The 21,590-nt window shown below is 38.8% G+C and overlaps 1 protein-coding gene and 1 long non-coding RNA gene across 3 annotated transcripts; both read right to left on the bottom strand.

The window, feature by feature from the left end:
• Positions 1-1,821: 1,821 nt before the first annotated feature.
• LOC134211337 (peroxisomal membrane protein PEX14-like) lies at positions 1,822-15,954 on the bottom strand. 2 transcript variants are annotated; one of them, XM_062688108.1, is made up of 5 exons: positions 15,456-15,954; positions 15,062-15,388; positions 2,498-2,721; positions 2,234-2,431; positions 1,822-2,160 (listed from the first exon to the last, which is right to left on the bottom strand). In XM_062688108.1, exons 1-5 carry the CDS (start codon positions 15,549-15,551, stop codon positions 2,154-2,156), a joined length of 852 nt encoding a protein of 283 aa, XP_062544092.1. In that variant the 5' UTR covers positions 15,552-15,954; the 3' UTR covers positions 1,822-2,153. The 2 variants fall into 2 exon arrangements, with proteins under 2 accessions (XP_062544092.1, XP_062544093.1); XM_062688109.1 differs by lacking the exon at positions 1,822-2,160 and having other exon boundaries at positions 2,179-2,431.
• Positions 9,049-9,432, bottom strand: LOC134215582 (uncharacterized). Its single transcript, XR_009980230.1, has 2 exons — positions 9,277-9,432; positions 9,049-9,203 (listed from the first exon to the last, which is right to left on the bottom strand). It is a non-coding gene; the product is annotated as an uncharacterized LOC134215582 (long non-coding RNA).
• Positions 15,955-21,590: the final 5,636 nt, after the last annotated feature.

Below are 21,590 nucleotides of genomic sequence, written 5' to 3'. Positions count from 1 at the left end.
AGAAAAAAACATTATTAGCATTGTTTAGGTTGATGTTTACCGTTGAAAGTGCCTCGCGGATGAAAATCGGATTCAGTCCTGTGTGATAAATCAGTTTACTCATTTGAAACGTGTTTACATTTTAGATAATTTATCAATAAATATTCAATGACTAATATTCACCTGAATATTGACTGTCCAGAGCCGACTATGAATGTGTCTGGAAGTGAACTGACAATTGAACAAAGGTGGACTTCACCAAAAATTTTCGATTATTTTACACTCTGCTCTTTAACATGCGAGCTTCATCCTCTATCATTTAACACTTGCGTGCTTCATCCTCTATCCGTCACCCAGCTGGGGGTATTGGACAAGTAGTACTGCGAATAATTTGATCAAATCTCAAATCTTTTTGTTAATAACGCTAGTAATATAAAAAGCATTCACTTCTGAAGCAAGAAAAGTGTCTTCAGAATGTGTAGGGGATTGGGATTTACTAGCTGTCCATAACATGTACAACAAAACATCACAAGGACGCCCTTATTCGCACTAACTACTCAGGCCATAGAAGGTCGAGAAGAGCCGCCGTTGCCAACTAAAGCGTGAACTAAAGCTAAAGTTGTAGAAAAACTTCGGACTAGAAGTCGATCATACAACACATTTTGAAATTCAGTCTATAGAATAAGTTATTGACGAATTACTAAATGATCGAACCCAGATACTAAGGGTTCGAGAACTTCCTTGGTGCCATCCATATCCATATTCTTGCAAATTAAAAATACAAGTCTACACAATTCACTCATTTCCAGGCGTAATCTTCATAGCGGAAAATACGAAAACCTTCCGGAGACAAACCACAATCAACTCTTCTCTTTCGCTGATTTAAAGCTCGCTTTGAAGATGGCGAAAATGAAATCAATCGACCCGCACGACATTAGCTATCTGATGCTGAAGAATTTGCCATTCATCGTTTGGCACCCTTCGCTAGCAGTGATAATTTAGCCTCGTCCCTATTTACCAAGAGCCTCGTAACATCCAGCAATTTTTGCACCTACCCATCGCCTGGAATTCTGGTTTACGCAACCAACATCAACGGGAAAACGGTTTAAACGAATCGGATTTGTTCAAAATATTTCAATAGCAAATTTCCAAAACGACTTGTCTACTTTTGTAAACAAAGATACAAACGTCGGTTTAACGAATCTGATAGCACTCCCACGCAAACCGACAACATACGAAGGTAAAGGCGTCTGCTACCTGATTATGGTGTTGGTTTGCGTAGGAGTGCTATCAGATTCGTTGAACCGACGTTTGAATCTTTGTTTACAAAAGCAAATAAGTCGTTTTGAAAGTCTGGTATTGATTTGTTAGTCCGTAAACAAGAATAAGGGTGATCATAATCATAATCAGAGAATCAAGAGCGGGGTTATGCTCATATACCGGAACTGTTCATATACCACGTGAACATATTTTAATCATGCTTAGTAAAAAAGAAGTGTGAGCCATGGTTATTCACCATACTCACTCTCCTCTAAATTGTCCACGTGGTATACGGACATCCCCTCATGGGAATTTGAATATGAAACCTATTTTCTTAACGTGCTTTTTTATCATTCTGATCAATTCATATTATTGCATTTCACGAGAAAGGCATCAACCCTGCTTCTGGAGAACATTGAAAATGGTTCTCATCCTATCCATGTATTGGATATCTTTTATCTTGATATCTATCTTTGCTACCTATCTGAGGCATTCTGAGGTATCATTAACCCCAACATTACTCTATGTCTATACTAAAAAAGTTTTTAATGAGGTGATATTATCTGCATGGAGCACGTAAACTCTTGGGACTAATTAATTTATTTCACTACATATCTTTTTTTAATTTCCTCGATCAAGGAAGAATGACCCGTCGTAAACCAATTAAATCTTATACAAAACTTATAAATGCTTTTAGTACCAAATTTAGTTGCAGGCTTCCAACTAATATTGCCAATAATTAATTGTTCATTTGCAATCGATATCAATCTTAAAAATAATATTAGAAAATGGCCTAACTAAAAACCTGTCGATTTTTTGACTTAATGATTCCTTATCCCAAAAATTAATCCCTATTAGAATTAAAATTCATTTCTTCTAATATCATCCCAAAGTGTGGTTACACTCTTTCTTGCTTAAGATCTGCAAATAAAAACAGAGTTTATGGTTGTTCAAATCCTTCGTATCATATTTGCGGTCAGTAAAAGGTGCTCACATTATTTCTAAACTGCTGTCGCTGTTTTTCAGCACAACATCGTTTTCACTCGAGCCGGAACCAGAACCGGTGTCGTTATCGTCATTCTTGTCCGGATCGCCATCGTTGGTCGGTGTTCGCTCCTGCGATTGGGACTGCAGCTGCCAGGCAGGAATAGAGGGTGGCATCATTGGCAGACTAGGCGAGGCAAATTGTTTCCTGTTGGTAGGACAAGATGGGAAATCAGTAGGAGAAATATCTATGGATGAATTGGGGTGAACTTACCTATTCAACAGCAATCCTTTGATCGAGACTAAATCGGATTTTACGCTTGTCAGTTCCTTGGTAGCGTGTTGCGCATGGTTAACTCTGGCGAGTTCTTCCTTGACTTTGTTCAATTCAACGTTGACGCTATCTATCTTCTCTTCCACTAAATGCTTCAAATCGGCCATGCTGTCATCTATCGATTTTTTCTTCTTTCCTCGGAAAATGAGGGGTTCTATGAATTTCTGCAATCGAAATGGGTTGTTTGAATGAATAAGAATTTTTTGAATGATGTTAGGGAGAAGGAGCACTTTGGTCGCCACATTTGGTTCCCAGTACATATAACAGGGGTTAGATAAAAAGGTTGACATAGGTAAAACATTTATGGAATTCAAATCAGAACATACCCGGTGTCGTATGACCGATCTGAAGTTTTTATAAGGGACAGAAGAGTTCCCGCATCCGATGGTCCTGGTTTTATCAAAATTTTGTCTATCCCAACCTTTTTGTCTAACCGTTATACACATTGCTGGGATTCCTATGTACATGATTTGCGAATTAAACCTTATTTTTGAAAACGTCGAATTCAAGTACTTTCAAAAGCTTCCAATTACGGGATACACAGTTATTCCATATTGGAAAGGCCATTAAGTAATGGCCTATCGAAGTAGAGGGTCCCTTTTTTAATTTGTTAGTAACCAATCACAGTAGAGAAGTGGCGTCTTAATTGCAATAAGAAAAGGGTAAAGCACTCTGAGTTTAATATTACAACCAAGGTCATCGAAAGTGTAGGCATCTCGATTAGCGCAAGAGACGAGGTTCTACATGTTTTCACTGCCTACTTCCCAAGGCAAGGAGGCAATCAATTTGATTGAGACATAGAAGCGGTGAATAACTTATAATAATTGGAGATTTGAATGCACGTCATCTTCTTTGGAATTACACGTAGGCTAAAAAATCGGCTAATAAAATTCAACAATCAGTCGTCGTTTTGAGATTTCTTCATCCCATTTGCCTAATTCCAACAGCTTGCTGAAAGTGACAAAACCAGTAGCAAAAAACGAACTTTTATCGAACCATCCTCCTGTAATATTTGATGTCAGTCTTATCACGTCCCCAAGTACCAAGAGAGTACCAACAATCAAAAGCGCTGCATGCGTAGATTAGATTCGCCTTTAAAAATAAACTGAACTTACTAAACCGAGGTCACTCCATGTATTACAAAACTCAACAGTGAAAAGGATAATTACGTTACTATTCAATTTCTCCACGATTACTGTTACGGAAGCTGAAGCTTTTTCGATACTTGTAACACATAAGCGACACTATCGAATGCTGACTATATCAGATTGTACCCAGGATATTAATTACCTTGCGTAGCAAACGTCGACAACTTAAGATTGTACCCAGGATATTAATTACCTTGCGTAACAAACGTCGACAACAGTATATACCCGCTCAACAAGGAAATTTGTACTGCCACTAAACCGAAAAATTAGTGAGCCATATGACCAGGCTAGGTTCGATACTTTTAGAGCAACCCTCCGCACAATAAATGCGGATCGTAACACTCTTTGGAGAATTGCCGAAATTTCACGGAAATCAATAAAGTATAGTCCACCTTTCGTCAAGGAGAATGTATCATTGCCTCTTTATCAAAGAAAGCTGAACTCCTGGGCGAGAGTTTCTTTCAGATACACAGCAACCAAATGGTAGGCGTTCCTGAAACTGTAACAGCGGTAAACGGATCTGTATCGCCCGAATCGACCAGTCAGAACTGACTGATACTGATCCGCCCGAAAGAATTGGCTCAGATCAGCGAAAGACTTAAATCCAAAAATCCAATTGAAAATTGCGTGATCAAGAAGCTACCTAGCAAAGGTCACATGTTCCTTAACATTTTTTTCTACTTGGATGCGATTTGAGTACTTTCCATCTATCTGGTCCGAAAGCATGCAGTAGCCAGTATGCCTATAAGCCTGCTACCTTCGAATCTATGACAAAAGGTCGAAAGACATAAGGTCGAAAGGACAAAAGGTCGAAAGGGACAGAAGGTCGAAAGGACAAAAGGTCGAAAAGAACAAAAGGTCGAAAAAGACAAAAGGTCGAAAGGGACAAAAGGTCGAAAACGTCGAAAGGGACAAAATTTCGATCAAGAACAAGTTGATAACAAGTTGGGTGTTTGTGCTATGCATTTAACTTCAAGCAGAAATAATAACACACTCATCTCATTAATCAAAGTTGAAGAAAGAGCCATTTTCAAAAAAGGAGAAATTACTATGAAACGATATTATGAATGTCTAGATAGTTTTGTTAGAGATAAAGCAGATTGTTGACTTTGGAAATGAATAAAACGTGTATTGTGCGAGACAGAGTTGTCCTATACAGTTGACAAAAAAATTGCCCTTTTATTTTTCACTATTTTTAACAATTAAATGAAATGCATTCAATGAGGGCAAATAATAGATGGATATCAAGGTTTTCTAAATGTCACTTCGATCTGTCAAAATAGGGCACGCCACAGTCGCGCGCATTGATGTATTTGATGTGCGGCGTGCGCCTTTTTGACAGATCGATGTGATATTTATAAAACTCAAACATCCATCTATTAGTTGTACTCAATAAATGAATTTAAATTAATTGTTAAAAATTGTGTAATTTTGATCTTATTGATCTTTCGTTTTTTTTTCGACCTTTTTCCCTTTCGATCTTTTGTCCCTTTCGACCTTTTGTCCCGTTCGACCTTTTGTCCTTTTCGACCATTTGTCCCTTCGACCTTTTGTCTTTCGATGTTTTGTCTTTCGACTTTTTGTCCTTTCGACCTTATATCTTTCGACCTTTTGTCCCCAACCTGCTACCTTCAATGTCACGAAAAATTGTTTTACTCGTTTTCTCATTTGTTATATTTTTTCCATGCAGTTACCCTCACGAACAAAGGCGTAGAATTGCCAATCCGGAGATGGCGAGCTCGATACAAACTCATGCAATGGCGGGAATAGAAAAGCTATCCATTAATAACTGAGGAAATGCTAAGAGAACACTGAGTTGAAAAGTAGGCCAAGTTCCAGTGGGATTGAAGAATCATAGTAGAAGAAGAAATATCTTCCATGCCTTCAACAATGGCAACAAGAGTACTCGTAGAACAAAAATCCTAACCACTATAATTTGTAGTCGATATGGAAGTGTGGATAAAGTGAACGCTTCCCAACATAATTTTTGTTGATGTTCTTGGTTCGAATCCCGTTGCGGCCAAAAAAATTTAAAAATTGCTTACCGAAAATGTTCGCGAAAAGTAAGTGAAGCGTAAAAATGATGCAAAGAAAAAAGAATTTTATCAAGTAGGCAATTTATTTTCCGGCGACGACACTTAGCGCGAAACAACGGACACGAATAGGAACATGAAACGTTTTAACCCTAGCCCAGCAGGGTAAATTGGCACAACTTGCCAATGAGGCACGCCGCATGAACCTTGAGATCCTGGGACTGAGTGAAGTCCGTTGGCCAAACTTTGGAGAACACAGAAAGCCGTGGGGACAAGTTCTGCTATACTCTGGTTTACGAGGTGAACACGCTCCCCGGTATCGCGGAGTTAGCTTCCTACTAAGCGCTCAGACACACTCTGCGCTTATGAAGTGGGAACCTATAAGTGAAAGGATAATCACAGGGTGGCCACCGAACCGGGAAAAACGGGAAAAGCGGGAAAAAGACGGGAAATTGATGTCACCGGGAAAAAAAGCGGGAAAACCCGGGAATTCAGCACATGTACCGGGAAAAAATAAGTTTTCGTCAAATTACATTTAAAATTCTTTTATTTTTTTAATAATGTTGATAAAAGGAAAAAAAAACTCTTCAATGTTTATTACTCAGTCACATTCTGACTGAATTATTTGATTTTAGTACATGCTGTGTGATACCTAATTAAGTAAGGTAATGAGGTAGTTTTTTTTTTCAAATCCAGTTTGTGTTGTCACTAGATCATTTTGATATCAATTTCTAGTGACATATATCATAGATATTTGCCACGAGGCATTTTTTTTAAATCTTTATTATTGTGATTTTTTATGTTTTGTAAGTTCATTACGTAGTTACGAGGCAAGCTTAGAAGCGAATATCGAAATTTTCATTCTTTCATCTTTAAGTTATTCTTTTAATCTCCAAGCTCGTCTTTAGACGAAGATACTTCTATTATCGAACTCGGAACAAAAAATGAATATGGTGAATAATATATATTTTGATACATGATATAATCAAAAAAAATGTCATTTGTTGATACTTCGTGATTATGTCTGTGATATTTTACATTATTACAGTTTAGTGTTTTTCCCAACTAACCTAATATAATTTAAGGTTATGATGGTAAAAGATATACTCTAAAATATGTTTTAACTTGTTTCTCGAAAAATAAGGAATAAGTTCCTAAACATTGAAAATTACAATATTATTATATTGAATAAGAACGTTCAAACTTCTCAATAATAGATACAAGATTTTAATTTAATGATTAGAAATCTGAAAAAAGAAAACAAAATTCTAGAAATTTGAAATGCAGATTCAATTACGAACTGAATGTTTTGATTGCCCAAAAATGTGCCTAAAACTATTATAAAAACAAAATAATGATTTTGTTCGGAAACAAAGATTTGGGACTTCGGGGTAAATCTGTGTTCAAATTAATTGTTTTATAATTTTGTAGATTTTTAGAAAAGCAATACCAATAACTATGATGAGTTTATACACTGCTTTACTTACTGCATTGCTAAGTTCTCTAAGTTAAGCATATTGATTTAATTCGATTTCGAGAAATGTGTCTTTTCTCACATAATCTTGCGATTATTTCTTCATCAGATATATCAGTTACTTAGGAAGCTCTCTGAAGAGCTGATCATTATGTCCTATTAGTTGGAAGGTCAAGGGGAAAAATAAATATTAAAATGAAAAAATCAAAAAACTTCTCGGATTTGTTAAAGAATGTTTTGAAAATTCTCAAAATTATCCGAATTTTATTTTGTTGCCCCCTCAAAATATTATTTTTGGGCAAAAAATAAAAGATAAAAGATAAAACACATAGGGTACGGTCCAAAAACTCTTACGCTAATTTTTTTCAAGTTAAATAAAAACCGGGAAAATTTGACAAAATTTATCGGGAAAAGCGGGAAAAAAACGGGAATTTGAAAATCGAATTTCAGTGGCCACCCTGTAATCGTTGCCAGATTTAGAACACGGGTCCGAAACCTTACTATAATCCAATGTTATGCGCCAACCTATGCTACCTATCTGCAAACAAAGAGAACTTCCACAGTCAACTCAATGCCGTCGTAGATAGAATTCCGAAGGGTTATATCAAGATCTGTTTGGGCGACTTCAATGCGAAGATCGGATCCGACAACTCGAACCATGAGCGCATTATGGGACGCCATGGTCTCGGAGAAATGAGCGAAAACGGAGAGCTGTTCGCAGAATTTTGTGGTAATAACAACATGGTGAAATAGGGATCGCTCTTCCCTCATCGACCGGTTCACAAGGTCACGTGGGACTCCCGTGACGGCTTTACAGAAAATCAAATTGACCACATCTGCATCAGCCGAAAATGGAAACGGAGTCTTCTTGATGTACGGAATAAACGTAGCGCCGATATTGCGTCTGATCATCACCTCCTCATCGGCGAAATACGCCTGTGCATTGCGCGGATTCGTCGGCAGGAGCAAAGAGTTGGACGACGATTCAACACTCGCCGACTGGAAGACGCCACGGTGAAACATGGTCCTTCGTTGAAGAACTGGAGACGCGTTCTGCAGATATTCCGGAAGGTGGCAGCGTGGAAGACCAATGGACTGCCATAAAGAATGCCTTCAGCGCCACCAGCGAGTACAATCTGGGCGAACTGCGCACCCAGAGAAAATAATGGATCGTCGATGAGACCTGGAGGAAGATAGAGGAGCGAAGAGAAGCCAAAGCCTCGATAGAGCGATCAAAAACCAGAGTAGCCAAAGTCTTAGCTCGTCAACGATACTCGACTCTGGAAAAGCAAACGAAACGCTCATGTCGACGGGACAAGCGAGCGTGGTCAAACTCTCTGGACGACGAATAAGAGAGAGCCGCAGCAACCGGGGACATTCGCCTCCTCTACGATATCTCACGACGCTTAAACGGGACGAAGATGAATGCAACGATGCCTGTGAAAGACGCGAATGATCAGTTATTGACCGACCCAACTGACCAGCTGAAACGCTGGTTGGAGCACTTCGAACAACTTTTTCAAGTGCCATCCAGGCCACCACCACCTCGGCATGATCTGCCTACACGAAAATAAATTTTCATAACGAATATATAAGAAATTCTTATACATTTTTGCCATTGAGTAATTCTAATACAACGTATACAATGCTCATATGTGAGCTATGAATAACAAAGAATAAAAAGTATAAGTCTGGCTTATGAGTATCATGCATTTGTAATAATTATGGGTATTAGATTTGTTTATGTCATGTATAAGGTTAGTCTAATGAAAAATATTGAGGTTTATTTTGAATGGATTTCTTAATTTCAAATTGAAATAAAGTATTAGCAATTGGTCAGCATTGAATAGAAGTTTTATTTATTGAATAACTATCCAGCTAGCAAAAACATTCTTCAAACGGTACTTCCGAGCATTCGTCAATACCAGGTGATTTATTCCAGAAAATGATTGTTTTACCGGAACCTGTTGTGGAGCATTCCCAGTGCATTTCTGAAATGAATGTGAACAGGAATCAATTTATATCTTTGTCCACTGTAGTTGGTATTGCTATGCATGTACTTACCTAGAAACCTATTCATATATCTGGATGACCGCTGCTTATATTGCACTGGCCATTTTAACATATATTCCTCATTTCACGAGTCTCGAGGATCTTCTGATAGATGGATGATGGATCCAGTGCATTGTTGCGGTTTGTTGTATAATCTGCATCTCGCAATATCAGATCTATACATAGAAAAAAAATATTGGTTGTTAATTAAAAAATAAACTAAAGTGTAAAGATACTTTCCTGATAAAACCACCGAGAAAACTAACGCGAGGTTCTCCTTACTATCGCCATGTACGCCATGTCCAAATAAAATGAAAGGTATAAGTTTATCATAATACATTTTTGCCATTAGGAAAAACTTATACTTTTCATTGCACCATGAAATAAAACATATATACACGCTTAACAGATCATATGCAAATATGACATGATGGTTATTGCGTGGCCTGATGGTTTACATATTTGATGAGTAATAAAGCTATTAAATCAAATCTAATAAATTAAATAATTAATTTTTTTTACGTGTAGGATCCGTTGTATAACACGCGTCAATACCGAAGCTCCATCACTGCTAGAGATTCAAACAGCCATCCAAAGCTTGAAATCGAATAAAGCCCCAGGGGTCGACCGCATATCAGCCGAGATGCTCAAAGCTGACCCCATGACATCCGCTCAAGTACTGCATCGTTTGTTTCGTAATATCTGGGACACCGCAACTTTCCCGATCGACTGACGGTCGACGACTGGCATTATGTTGCTGTGTACCATTTACAAAGTTGCAAAATTTTCCTAGCCCGGATTCAGGAGAAGATCGATGCTACTCTCCGGCGGCAGCAGTCCCGATTCCGTGTCGGAAGATCCTGTGTGAACCATATTGTCACGCTCCGCATCATTCTGGAGCAGGTCAACGAATTCCAAGAGTCCCTTTACTAGGTATTCATTGACTACGAAAAAGCTTTCGACCGTCTCAATCACGAGAATATTTGGGGCGCCCTGAGACGCAAGGGGGTTCCTGAGAAAATCATCGGCCTCATCGAAGCACAGTACGAGGCCTTTTCGTGTAGAGTGCTGCACAATGGGGTTCTGTCCGACCCTATCCGGGTCATAGCTGGTGTGAGGCAAGGATGTATTCTATCACCGTTACTGTTCCTCATCGTAATCGACAAGATTCTGATAGATGCGATTGACCGTGAACCAAACCGCGGGCTGTTATGGCAGCCTATAACCATGGAGCACCAAAACGACTTCGAATTGGCTGTTGACGTTACACTCCTCGCGCAACGGCGCTCTGATATGCAGAGTAAGCTCAACGACCTTGTCCAGCGCTCCTTCTCAGCAGGTTTAGTCATCAACGTCATCAAAACCAAATTGTTAGATGTAAACACGGTGACTCCTTCCAGTTTCACAGTAGCCGGGTAACCAGTGGAGAATCAATTAATTGCATATTATTCGGCAACTCGGCCGTACGAAAACCGTTTTTTTGTTAAATATCTTGGCTGTGCACATGCACAGCACATGTTTCGAAATGGACAAATTAATATGAAATTTGCGAAAAAGAATCCACGTGTCTTGGAGGGACTCGAACCCTCAACCTCCTACTCTCTAGATAGGCGTGATAGCCCCTACACAACAAGACCACTTAAAGGTCACGTTTGCGGAAAAGCCATCAGAATCCGAGTACCAACCTCCACCGCGGTTAGCTCTCTTTTTTGCAAATTGAATATCTTTCGGATGCTTGATTTGTCCAATCTACACATGTGCTTTACTGTTGTATATCCACGTACGGCCGAGTTGCCGAATAATATGCAATTAAGGTGGTTATACAACAAAGCCGCAAATCGGCCATCTTGGAAACCACGTGCTTTTTCTAGTGATTTTTCCAGAGCACGAATTGAGAGAACCACAATGCCCATGGGGATGAAACATCCGTAGATCGTTTGCTTACTCATGCTTAACAATCGACTTTAATTTCAGCATTGTACGACAATTATTACGCTAGATTTGAACTTTTGATAATAGGAGTAGAAAACCGTGTGGTGAATTTGAAATTCACCACATGGCTTGATTGTATAATCACCTTAATTGTAATCTAGTATCGGTCTTCCACCATCATTAGTCGTCTGAGTACACGCGACCGCTTACGTAAGGCAATCAAACTCATCAAATGCTTTAGCCAAGCAAGCCTATGGCACAGCAGAGTGCGATTGATTCGCATTCTATACCAGCCCGTTGCTGTGGGGCATGGAGTGCGATCCTCTCGTTTAATAAACAATGTGCACTCGCTTGACTGTGGATATACAACAGTAAAGCACATGTGGAGATTGGACAAATCAAGCATCCGAAAGATATTCAATTTGCAAAAAAGAGAGCTAACCGCGGTGGAGGTTGGTTGGTACTCGGATTCTGATGGCTTTTCCGCAAACGTGACCTTTAAGTGGTCTTGTTGTGTAGGGGTTATCACGCCTATGTAGAGAGTAGGAGGTTGAGGGTTCGAGTCCCTCCAAGACACGTGGATTCTTTTTCGCAAATTTCATATCAATTTGTCCATTTCGAAACATATGCTGTGAACACTCAATATAATTCGGGCCTGGTGGCCTCACAACTGGATCTCAATCAACGAGCTCCATCGTCGTTGTCACCAGAGGCCGATAGCAATAGAAATTCGGGATCGGAAATGGGAGGGGCGGAAACGAAATCTGTAAACAAGTATTAGACTGGAACCCAGCGGGACATCGCAGCAGAGGCAGACCCAGAGGCTCATGGCGGCGAAGCCTCAATAAAGAAATAAAAGAAGTCGACCGAAATCTAACCTGGCAACAGGTTAAAGCGATAGCCGGGCAACGCTCAGGATGGAGATCTTTCAAGTCGGCCCTTTGCACCACCGGAGGTGTGCAGGATCCATAAGTAAGTAAGTAAACAGTTTAACTGCGAGGTTTCTAAGCCAGGTTACCATTTTTGCATTCGTATATCATGAGGCTAACACGATGATACTTTTATGCCCAGGGAAATCGAGACAATTACCAATCCGAAAATTGCCTAGACCGGCACCGAGAATCGAATCCAGCCACCCTCAGCATGGTCTTGCTTTGTAGCCGATGCTTTGGTTCGACGAAGAGTGCCGACAGATTCTGTGTGGTGATGGAAAGGTGGAAGCAGCATTACAACACCTAAATGGCGCTGAGAGTACATGCAGTGAAAGCCAAAGCAGCGGAGAAGACGACTGCATCAGTTCAGCGGACGATAGAAACCAACCAGACCCTACCTGGAGAGAAGTTAAGGATGCCATTCAACAACTCAAGAATAATAAAGCAGTTGGTAAAGATTGTACTCTGATATACAGAGTAAGCTCAACGACCTTGAGGAACAGAACACACTATCGCCTTATGTTGCCATTGTCGTACTAAATTTTATTTCGTGCAACATTCATGAAAAATAGTGGAAGAGTAATTGATTTATGATTTTTTTTAAAGAAAATGTCCTACTTATTACGTCTGTTTATCTGTGTGTGAAATGTTTTAATCAATACCAAATTTTCAAAACGACTTATCTGCTTTTGTAAACAAAGATTCAAGCGTCGATATGACGAATCTGATAGCCCACGCAAACCAACAGTATCCACGGGTAGCAGAAGCATTAGCCTATACGCATTGATGGTGTTAGTTTGCATGGGAGTGTTATCAGATTTGTCAAATCGACGTTAGAATCTTTGTTTACAAAAGTCGTTTTGAAATATAATAAAAAAAAATGTGTAGGAGAGAATTCACATATTGAATTGAAAAAAATAAAGAATTTTGGATAGCTTTTTGGAAAATATAAAAAGCTGTTCTCGGTTTTACCAACCAAGAACCCGAGCAATGGTTGAGAGCAAATCAAAAACTAATTTTGTTGTTGTGAAATCAACTAATTTTGATAACTCAGGTCCTTTTGGTTGTTTTAACAGTAAAAAAATCAAAATCTATATTACAAAAATCTTACTGTGACATCAAATCGAAAACTGCTGTCGATGAAGCAAATTGAAAACTAATTTTGATGTTATTTTTCGTTAACCAAATAAGTAATCAGTTTGATGTCATATCATACAACAAAGAAATCTAGCGCAAAATGAAATCAAAATATGTAATCAATCACGAAAATTAGAATCTGAAAACAAATAATAATTTTCAATTTGATGCTGACATCAAAATATGTGTTCAATTTGCTTTATTAATGATATCAGACTTTGCTCGGGAAATTAGTCAAAAAAATTATAAAGCAATAAAAGAAAAGATTTAGATTAAACACAAACTATATTTCAAAACTATGAAATCTCGCTTAACTTTTCAAAAGGTCCTAAGTAACATTTTTTTCATGATTTAATTTGAGTATTGCAATCAATAGATTAACATGAAATACGATGATTGCATTATTCAGATTAAATCATGAAAAAAATGTTACTTAGGACCTTTTGAAAAGTTAAGCGAGAAATGCTTAGGTGATAGGTGAAGCACAGCCAAACAGACGCAACACTGAAGAAATTCGTATAGATCATATATACAACAGTTTGAAAAACAACTGATTGCAAGTTTCACATTTAGCGCATCGTATATCCTCAGGTTTGGCATTTCACACTAACGACGCCTTATGTTGACATTGTCGTACTGAATTTTATTTCGCGCAACATGCATGAAAAATAATGGTATAGTTATTGATGAATGATGTTTTCCATAAAATGTTCTAGTTATTACGACTGTTTATCTGTGGGTGAAACGTTGAAATATAGTCTCATGAAATTTATTTAAGAAAAACTTTGTTGCACGAGAAAGGCAAAAATGTGTAGAGTTGGTACAGAGAAAATTCACATATTGAATTGAAAAAAAAATTGGATAGCTTTCTGGAAAAATCAAAAATGCTGTTTTCGGCTTTTAATAATGCTAATTTAAATCGGAATATAGAAGATAGATAAGAGACAAAAGCAAAGATTGATAGATAGAAGAAGAAAATAGGAGTTGTAACATAAAACTTCATCTTTTTTATTGAATTTACATACGACTTGCTATCTAACACAATCTAACAATAACTAATACAATACCAATAAAAAAAGCTCTATATGACTTGAGGTTTAAACAACCGACAACAAACGTACATAGAATTTACAAAACACTTAGATGATTAAAACACAGTTTAACTTTATCCTAATTGAGTAACTTGGTTGACCAAAACGCATTCCCGTACGTTTTCAAAATTCTATGACCCGAAACCTACAACAGTCTTATGTATATTCCTCAAAGCCGACCCACCCCAATCATGGCAATCCCAATTTTTTTTAAATTAAATTTTACTGAGAGGTACATCGACTTTTCAAACATTGTGAATAATTTCTACGACGACTGGCAAATATTTTCATAACTGCCAAAATTGAGCAAATATTTTCAAAAACATGTATAAAAGACAGAGGAAGAGCGGAAATTATGCTATTTCTGACAGATAAGATTATTTTACAACAAATTCGCGTATCAATTATACGATTTAGTTTTGAAATGCAATAAATATTACTTATATTCATTGCATTAACTTACGCTGCATATCTTTTATGTACAAATTTCATATATATTGCTTTACATTAATAATTTCAAAACCCTTATTTAGACCTATGTTGTGCTTTCTAAAAGCATGTAGATCTTTTATAATTAAAACGAAGCCGTTATCATAAATATTAATCTATAGTAAACATTAACGATTATCTTTATCACCATCACCACCACCACCAATACCAGCAAATCGGGGGTAGATTTCCATGAACTTTAGATGTTTTAGATACCTTATAAAAGAGATAAACGCCATACATCAATCCGCTGACGAGAGCCACCGAGTTGAGGATCTCCTTGAGGCGTCCTAACCACGACTGCTTCGGTTGGATCACATAATTTCCATTCGAATATCCCGTCGGAGCACCAGAGGTGCCCATTCCCATGCTGATTACCGTCTGAGTTTGGAGGTTTGGATCTTTGGTAAAGACTCCTGCCCGTTCACAGGCCAGCTGTATTTCCTCTTCTGTCATGCCTTTGGACCGAAGAAACGATTGCTTTTGGGTAACGGCGCTTCTTACTACGTTTGGATTGTTCAGAAATTTTATTGCTGTGGTAATCTGTTTTGCGGTAAAATACATGTGATGATACTCCAAAATGCGATTAATAAGGTTCGTTGAGACTTACCAGATGTTCCCGCGGCGGTATCACTGGGGGTGCCGATGGATCCACCGAATTAACATCTTGCATGTCGTTCGGTGGGGACTCCTGACCTTCGCTCATATTGATTTCGACCGAGAGATTAATTTTGAATGTTGTTTAGGCTAGTAGCAGGTAGGATCTGCTTCACACAGACAAGTGACAAAAATTTAATCTCTTAAATCCTTTATTTTTTCTTATCACACAAGCAATTGGAAACAAGCCAATTATACATAAAAGAAGATGCCCAATACACTTGAAGATCAGGTTTCTGAACACTTTAAACTTTTCAAAGTAAACTAACACAGCAATGCTAAACAGTACACTTGAAAGGATGAACAGGATTTAGCATGAATGTTACTTTTATCTTACATAGGTGAAAACATGATAATTTATTTTATAGAAACACTTTTTCGATCAACTTCAACTTTGCACTTTACAATAAACTTGAATATGTATAGATACAAAATATGTGATTGAATAAATAAATATTAGAAATTCGATTGACAGCTCGACGATAACGCCGTTATGGGCCGTTAGGCATTTTTTCATAAAATATTAATGGACCCCTCGTATAGACAAGTTTGGTAACCCTGTGGAGAGGCGTCCATAAATTAAGTCATGTCACATATGGCTAGAAACCGCATTTTTCATGCTTTTTCAATGTTTCATTCAAAGAAAAACAATATCAGCGCATTTTTTTATCATGACATTATTAATGGATAACTCTGAAGCGGAGAATAATCTGGGAGAACTCGCACCCAGAGCAAACAATGATCGCCGATAACACCTGGAGGAAGATAGAGGAGGAAACCAAGGAGCCAAAGTCTTAGCCCGTCAACGATACGCAGCTCTTGAGAAGGAAGTAAAACGCATGTCGACGAAGAGCGAGCGGGCAGATCTCTGGCCTATGAAGGAGAGAGAGCCGCCGCACAGACATTCGCCTCTCTACGATATCTCACGACGCTAACGGGCGAAGATGAATGCAACGATGCCTGTGAAAGACGCGAATGATCAGTTATTGACAGACCCAACTGATCAGCTGAACGCTGGTTCGAGCACTTCGAACAACTTCGGCCAGCCAGGCCATCACCACCTCGGCATGATCTGCCAGGATGCGACGTATACACGCGTCAATACTGAAGCTCCATCACTTAGAGATTGAAACTATCCAAGCATGAAATCGAATGCTCCCAGGGCGATCGCATATCAACGAGATGCTCAAAGCTGACACCATGACATCCACTCACTACGCATCGTTTGTTTCGTAATATCTGGGACACCGCAACTTTCCGGTCGACTGAAGCGTATCAGAAAGGCCAGGTGACCTGACTGTATGCATAAGGCGAGGCATTAGTTGCTTGTACCGTTTTCAAAGTCTGCAAAATTATCCTAGCCGGATTCAGGAGAAGATCGATGCGACTCTCCGGGGCAGAGTCCGATTCCGTGCGGAAGATCCTGTGTGAACATATTGTCACGCCCGCATCATTCTGGAGCAGGTCAACGAATTCAGAGTCCCTTTACTTGGTATTCATTGACTACGAAAGCTTTCGACCGTCTCAATCACGAGAATATTTAGGGCGCCCTGAGAGCAGGGGTTCCTGAGAAAATCATCGGCCTCATCGAAGCACAGTACGAGGCCTTTCGTGTGAAGTGCTGCATATGGGGTTTGTCCGACCCTATCCGGGTCGTAGCTGGTGGAGGAGGCGATGTATTCTATCACTGTTATCTGTCTCTCATCGTAATCGATGAGATTCTGTAGATGCGATTGACCGTGAACCAAACCGCGGCTGTTATGGCAGCCTTAACCATGGAGCACCTAAACGACTATCCGGTTGATGACGTTGCACTCTCGCAACGGCGCTCTGATATGCAGAGTAAGCTCACGACCTTGTCGAGCTCCTTCTCAGCAGGTTTAGTCATCAACGTCAACAAAACCAAATCGTTAGATGTAAACAGGTTGGCTGTGCACATGCACAGCACATGCTCTTCGAAATGGACAATATATGAAATTTGCGAAAAGAATCCACGTGTCTGAGGGACTCGAACCTCAACCTCCTACTTCTGAGATAGGCGTGATAACCCCTACAAACAAACCATTAAAGGTCACGTTTGCGGAAAAGCCATCAGAATCCGAGTACCAACCTCCACCGGTTAGCTCTCTTTTTGCAAATTGAATATCTCTGATGTTGATTTGTCCCAGCGGGACATCGCAGCAGAGGCAGACCAGAGGCTCATGGCGGCGAAGCCTCAATAAAGAAATAAAAGAAGTCGACGAAATCTAACCTGGCAACAGGTTAAAGCGATAGCCGCGCTAAGGATGAGATCTTCTCGGTCTTTGCACCACCGGAGTGTGTACATAGATCCATAAGTAGCAGTAAACAGTTGTATCTGTATATCATGAGGCTAACAGATGATACTTTTATGTCAGGGAAATTAATACCACAACGAAATTGCCTAGACTCGACCGAGAATTGAACAGCCACCCTGCATGGTCTTGCTTTGTAGCGATGCTTTTGTCTGACGAAGAGTGCACAGATTATGTGGTGATGGAAAGGTGAAACAGCACTACAAGAACACCTAAATGGCGCTGAGAGTACATGCAGTGAAAGTAAAGCAGCGGAGAAGACGACTGCATCAGTTCAGCGGACGATAGCACCAGCCCTACCGCGAGAAGTTAAGGATGCCATTCAACAACTCAAGAATAATAAAGCATTGGAAAGATTGTACTCTGATATACAGAGTAAGCTCAACGACCTTGAGGAACAGAACAACTATCGCCTTATGCTTCGTCGTACTAAATTTTATTTCGCAAATTCATAAAGTGGAAGAGTATGATTTATGATTTTTTAAAATGTCCATTATTACGTCTGTTTATTGTGTGAAATGTTTAATATCACCAAATTTTCAAAACGATTGATTTGTGAAACAAATTCAAGCTCGATATGACGAATTGATAGTCTCCCACGCAAACCAACAGCATCCACGGGTAGCAGAAGCATTAGCCTATACGATTGATGGTGTTAGTTTGATGGGAGTGTATTGATTTGTCAAATGACTTAGAATCTTGTTTACAAAAGTGTTTGAAATATAATCAAAAATTAGGTAGGGAGAAATTACAATTGAATTGAAAAAATAAGAATTTTGATAGGAAAAAAAGTGTTCTGGTTTTACCAACCAGAACCGAGCAATGGTTGAGAGCAAATCAAAACTAATTTTGTTGTTGTGAAATAACTAATTTTGATAACTCAGGTCCTTTTGGTCGTTTTAACAGTAAAAAATCAAAATCTATATTACAAAAATCTTACTGACATCAAATCGAAAACGCTGTCGATGAAGCAAATTGAAAACTAATTTTGATGTTATTTTCGTTAACCAAATAAGTAATCAGTTTGATGTCATATCACAACAAAGAAATCTAGCGCAAAATAAATCAAAATATGTAATCAATCACGAAAATTAGAATCTGAAAACAAATAATAATTTCAATTTATGCGACATCAAAATATGTGTTCAATTTGCTCTATTAAATATCAGACTTTGCTCGGAAATAAAAAAAATTATAAAGCAATAAAGAAAAGATTTAGATTAAACACAACATATTTCAAAACTATGATTCAGATCTCAAATTAGTTACATTTTTCATGATTTAATTTAACAATCAATAGATTAACATACGATGATTGCATTATTCAGATTAAACTCATGAAAAATGTTACTTTTATATTCTTTATGCGAAAACACTGGGTTGAAAAATGAAGCCAAGTTCAGTGGGATTGAAGAATGTAGTAGAAGAAGAAATATCTTCCATGCCTTCAACAATGGCAACAAGAGTACTCGTAGAACAAAATCCTAATTGCACTATAATTTATGCAGTAGATGTGGAAATTCAACGAATAGAAGTATGAGCAACTTCTCAACTTCTTTTTGTTGATGGTCCTGGATTCGAATCCCCGTTGCGACCAAAAAAATTTAAAAATTGCTTACTGAAAATGTTCTGAAAAATGAAAGTGAAGCGTAAAAATGATGCAAAGAAAAAAGAATTTTATCAAGTAGGCAATTTATTTTCCAGATTCGTTTAAAAAAAATCGTGCTTTTTACCCTTTATCGGAAGGGTATATACTCACTTTGTTATGCGTTACGCAGGTGTGTTACGTATTAATCTATCAAGAAATCTCGTGAGTTAATAAGTAAATCTTATGGTATTTGGAAACAAGTTCCACTTTGACATTGAAAATATAATTGCAACGATGATGTAACGTGTGAATTATCGCCACCTATTTTTCTGATTTGTTTCAAAGAAACAAATGATTTTGAATTGAGGAACATATATGAAGCATGTACAAAAAATCTTCTCAGAAAAGCAAAAACGTAAAAATTGAAAGGGATTTCAAAAATTTTACTAGTAGAAATAGAATGTAAATGTGAGCATGTTTTGAGACACTAATAGATCACTCAGCCTTGCATGTATGTATGCAAGTATGTGTGGAAATTCTAGAATTTACTACCATAAAAATCTCGCTCATTTTTAAGGTATTGAACCAGTTGGATTTCTACCAAATTATTATCCATACAGGCGAAAATATATGTTTTTAGTAAACGCTAATGAAGGTTTTGTTCAGATCAATGACACAGTTTAGTTAGTTCTGGATTAAGTAATACTGTGGTCTCTGGAAAGTACAAGTACAATATATGCAACCAGCGTTACGATGAAGTTATTAATTCATGTCCACAATAGTTAGTTATCTAATCCGACGAGCGCACTTTGCGATAGGCAGCATGAAGTACAAGTACGTTATCATTCGTTGAGTTGTCACTCAACCCAAGACATCCGCCTTTGGGTAGGCAATTATTTTCTCACTTTCCACGGTAAATCGCCGTGGAAGCTGGAAGTAGTTTTATTATCCTCGTTTTAAATACTGGCGTCTGAAAAAAAAATTCGCTTATAACTAAGGAAGGTATCAAAAATCTCTCACTGGCAAACGTGGATTTAATCTGGGTTTTTTATTAATGTATTAAAGTGGTTTTTCTTATTACTAGAGTTCATCGGAAAAAAAGTAGTAAGTAAAAGATGTTTTTCACCACAAACTTTTTTCTTTCTTCTTTTTGGCATTACATTCCCACACTGGGACAGAGCCGCCTCGCAGCTTAGTGGTCATTAAGCACTTCCACATTTATTAACAGTTATTAACACAGAATGCGGACTGATTTTACGGCGACGACTCTTAGCGCGAAACAACGGACACGAATAGGAACATGAAACGTTTTAACCATAGCCCAGCAGGGTAGAATTGGCACAACTTGCCAATGAGGCGCATACGCCGCATGAAGAAGCTTGAGATCCTGGTAATGAGTGAAGTCCGTTGGGCAAACTTTGGAAAGCACAGAACGCCGTCGGGACAAAGTTCTGATATACTCTGGATTTTACGAGGTGAACACGCTCCCCGGCATCGCGCAGTTGGCTTCCCCTACTAAGCGCTCAGACACATTCTGCGCTTATGGTAGGGAGAACCTATAGGTGAAAGGATAATCATTGCCAGATTTGAGCATTACGGGTCCGAGCAACCATTACTATAATCAAATGTTATGCGCCATAAGCGATGCCGCCGATCTGCAAGACAAAGAGAACTTCTACAGTCAACTCAAGCCGTCGTAGATGTAATTCTGAAGGTTATATCAAAAGATCTGTTTGGGCGACTTCAATGCGAAGATCGGATCCGACAACTCGAACCATGAGAGCATTATGCAGGACGCCATGGTCTCGTGAGAAATGAGCGGCGGAGAGCTGTTCGCAGGGCAGAAATTTTGTGGTAATAACAACATGGTGTGAAAGAGGATCGCTCTTCCCTCATCGACCGGTTCTACAGGGTCACGTGGGTCTCCCGTGACGGCTTTACAGAAAATCAAATCGACTACATCTGCAATTAAGCCGAAAATGAAACGGAGTCTTCTTGATGTACGGAATAAACGTGAGCGCCGATATTGCGTCGTGATCATCACCTCCTCTGTTAATCGGCAGAAATACGCCTGCGCCTGTATTGCGCGGATTCTGGTCGGCAGGAACGAAGTTGGACGACGATTCAACACTCGCCGACTGGAAGACGCCACGGTGAAACATGGTCC

The sequence above is a fragment of the Armigeres subalbatus genome, chromosome 2 (assembly GCF_024139115.2).
Source record: "Armigeres subalbatus isolate Guangzhou_Male chromosome 2, GZ_Asu_2, whole genome shotgun sequence".
NCBI classification, from domain to species: Eukaryota; Metazoa; Arthropoda; class Insecta; order Diptera; family Culicidae; genus Armigeres; species Armigeres subalbatus.
This window is presented reverse-complemented; position numbering and strand designations above follow the sequence as displayed.

Coding starts and splice junctions, on each gene's coding strand:
- LOC134211337 (XM_062688108.1), bottom strand. CDS start 15,551: ATGAGCGAAGGTCAGGAGTCCCCACCGAACGACATGCAAGATGTTAAT. Junction 2,722..15,061: donor GCGTTTATCTCTTTTATAAG/GTATCTAAAACA, acceptor TTTCGATTGCAG/AAATTCATAGAACCCCTCAT. Junction 2,432..2,497: donor AAAGGATTGCTGTTGAATAG/GTAAGTTCACCC, acceptor TCCTACCAACAG/GAAACAATTTGCCTCGCCTA.